This window comes from Myotis brandtii, unplaced genomic scaffold (assembly GCF_000412655.1).
Source record: "Myotis brandtii unplaced genomic scaffold, ASM41265v1 scaffold64, whole genome shotgun sequence".
NCBI lineage: Eukaryota > Metazoa > Chordata > Mammalia > Chiroptera > Vespertilionidae > Myotis > Myotis brandtii.
The window spans coordinates 570,468-573,416 of NW_005370460.1; the positions used below are offsets into that span (position 1 = coordinate 570,468).

Consider the following 2,949-nt stretch of genomic DNA (forward strand, 5'->3'; position numbering starts at 1 on the left):
GAAGAGCAGGGCTCAGAAGGGGAAGGATGACGCCTGGGGTCAGCCAGACCTCACAGGACTGCCGTGCCCGTTTCTCCTCCTGGCGGTGCTGACTGGAGGCAGGGAGAGCAACTGGCAGCCGGGCCAGGAGCCTCATGATGGAGAGAGGGGCTTCCTCGCCCAGAGAAACCGAGGTGCCGGGAACCAGGGAGCCGTTGTAACAGGCAGGACTGCAGGTCCCCGCCCCGGCTGGCAGGGCCTTTGGTGGAACACCAGGAATCGGGCAGCTTTGCCCTTTGCAAGAGCCGTGGGAAAGCATTTGGAAGCAGCGCTCTCCCAAGCGGCAGGGAGGGGCCTGCTCCCAGGTGGGCCTTCTGCCCACAGCCTCTCTCCCTGGTGACCTTGGCTCTGAGGTCTCCAGAGTGTGTAGCGGCCGCTCTCAGGTGGTTCCTTCTCCACGTGCTGAGGGTGGGCATAGGCGACGAGCATGAGGACAGGGAGCAGGAAGGAAAGGTGTTCGGGGACGCCCTGCACCGCCTCGCCAGCACCCAGGTCCTCTTCATGTCCCCACGTCCCAGGCAGTGCTTCTCAGCCTCGGGCATTTCTATGCCGACAATGGGTGTCGCCAGCACCTAGAGGCCAGTGATGTCGCTGAACACCCGGCAAGGCACAGGCGCTCCTCGGACAGGAATCACCTGGCCCCAGTGTCAGGAGTCCTGAGGCCCAGGAGTCCTGCGCTGTCTCTGTGAGTCCTGAGGAGCTGGCGTCCAGGCCTGGCCATCCGCCCTCCGGAGGCGAGCTCACTCACCTGCCATCGAGAGGCCGGCGGGACCGGCAGGACGAGCTGGTGGCCAGCAGGTGTTTGGTGCACGAGTGAGCGGGTAGGAGCGTGATGAGGGGGACAGTGAGGTGACTGGTTCCTCCTCTGGGCCCTGACGGTCCTCTCCATCGTTGTCCACACCCAGAAGGGACCCAGGGCTGTGGGTGGTCTGCAGCCTGCACTGATTTCGGGAAGGGCCATCTGTGCCAGCCTCCAGGTGAGCTAGAAGCACAACAGGACTGCCTCCCTTTCCGGAGCCACCTTTCCTGGAGGGGCTGGGACAGATAGAGGCCCCGGGGAACCGTGGCCCCAGGGAGAGGACATTGTTTCCCAGTTTCTAAGATTCCGGTGAATTTGGAGCCGAGCTGAGCCAGATTCTGGGAAGGCCTGCGTCTTCAGGGAGGGAGCCTTCAGAGGAAAGGGGGAGGGCGGGGCTGTGATAAAGACACAGGCTTCCACTTCCCCTTCTGACTCCACGCCTGTCTGTCCTGGGGTGCAGCCCCAGAGGAGCCGGCTGACTGTGCTGTGCCCCGAGAGCTGCACCAGGGGCCATGAGGGTCCCTTCAGTCCTGCCACTCCCTGCTGCAGCGAGTGACCAGGCTGGCTGTCCCCCTCGCCGTCCCTGGGGGCACTTGCTACTACTGTGCACGGCTCTGCTATTCCTGGGTGAGTCAGGGTCGGGGCAGAGGGAGGGACGGGCCTGGTGCCACCTCGGTTGGTCGGTTGGTTGGAGCTGCGCGCGGCCAGGATGAGGCTGGCGTGGGAAGCAGTCAGCAGATGGAGACCGAGCCCTGCAGCCTGCTGGCCTCGCTGAGTGCGACAGGGCAGAGCTGGGGTTTAACGTGTCTTTTGCCTAATTCTCCTGGGCCCGTCTCTGAGGCTCCGCCAGCCCCACATCAGAACCTCTCGGAGGAGTCCCGGGACCAGACGGGCATGGTTCGGGCAGGCACTCTGCTTCCTCAGAAAGGTGTTTCCAGCGACCGCATCTCAGGGGAAGGTCACGGTGCCCCAGATGGCGTGGGAGGAAGCTGTCAGGCACGTGGCGGGCAGTGGCGATTCTCTGTCCTCCTGAATCCACATCAGGCATCGAGCGCTTCCCTTCCCCTGGGAGAGGCTGGGAGGCCCGGGAGCCAGGCTCCTGCTCAGCACACACCACCTGGAGCCACGCAGTGAATGCGTCTGGGGGCGGGGGGAGGGGAAGCAATGGGATCAGTGTGGCTACTGCCCTGTCTGAGTGTACATCCCACCGAGGGTGTGAGCACAGGGAACAAACACAGAGGCACAAACAGGAAGGCACGAGGCGTCAATAGGGCGCCCTGATAAGAAAGCCTAATGTGGGAGACGAGAGCAGCTGCTTGAGCTGACACGGAGCTTCCCGAGGAGGCCACGCTTCAGCGGGGACGGAGCCACATTCAGCCCCTTGAGGAGGCAAAGGAGGCAGGTTCAGAGCAGCGGACCCGCCGACACAAAAGCCACGTCTGTGGCCCGTGTTGCTGGAGCTGAGAGCTCAGGGAAGGAGCGGGAGAGCCAGGCGCGGCCTTGCAAACGCTGACATCTTATTTTAAGAGCAAAGGAAGGCCATTCAGGCTTGTAAGCGGGGAGTGACGTTGTTTAAAATAACCCTAGCTTCTCGAGTGGGTGTGGGGAGACAAGTCGGGAGATGGCAGAAGGCCGGCAGGGACTGGGGCAGCGTGAGGCCATGGGCGGAGAGACGGGCATCCAAGCTCTAAGTGGGAGGCAGACCGACAGAACTGCTGGCGTGAGGGGTGGGGTCTGGAGGAGGAATGGAAGAGACAGCAGCTTCCAGGCCGCAGAAAAGCAGAAAGGGGGCAGATGGGGCACAGAACGGAGACTGGGAGAGAAATGGAACGTGTCCCCTGTTGCGAGTGAAGTGAACAGAAGGAGCGGGCGTGGCGGCTTGTGTAGGAAACAATGGAGCAATCTGGCTGTGAAGGGAGCAGGGAGAGAAGTTGGAATTACATGTGGGGTCCGGTGAGAGGTTTTCTTTTTATGAAAGATACTGGAATGTACTTACATTGATGAGGAAGATGTCCCTGAAAAGGGAACGCTGGTGACGCAGGAGAGGGAGTCACAGGATGAAGGGATGGGCAGAAGAGGCTGGCCCAGTAAAGTGGAGTCACGGGGGGAGG

General features: G+C 62.2%; 1 protein-coding gene across 3 annotated transcripts in view; it reads left to right on the forward strand.

Annotated features, from left to right (window-relative positions):
* Window positions 1-1,270: 1,270 nt before the first annotated feature.
* LOC102248290 (low affinity immunoglobulin gamma Fc region receptor II) overlaps window positions 1,271-2,949 on the forward strand; it is a 10,543-nt gene continuing 8,864 nt past the window's right edge. For all 3 annotated transcript variants that reach the window (XM_005880474.2, XM_005880475.2, XM_005880476.2), the window contains exon 1: window positions 1,271-1,465. In XM_005880474.2, the coding sequence (XP_005880536.1) occupies window positions 1,351-1,465 (115 nt within the window). In that variant the 5' untranslated portion in view covers window positions 1,271-1,350. The remainder of the gene's footprint in view (window positions 1,466-2,949) is intronic.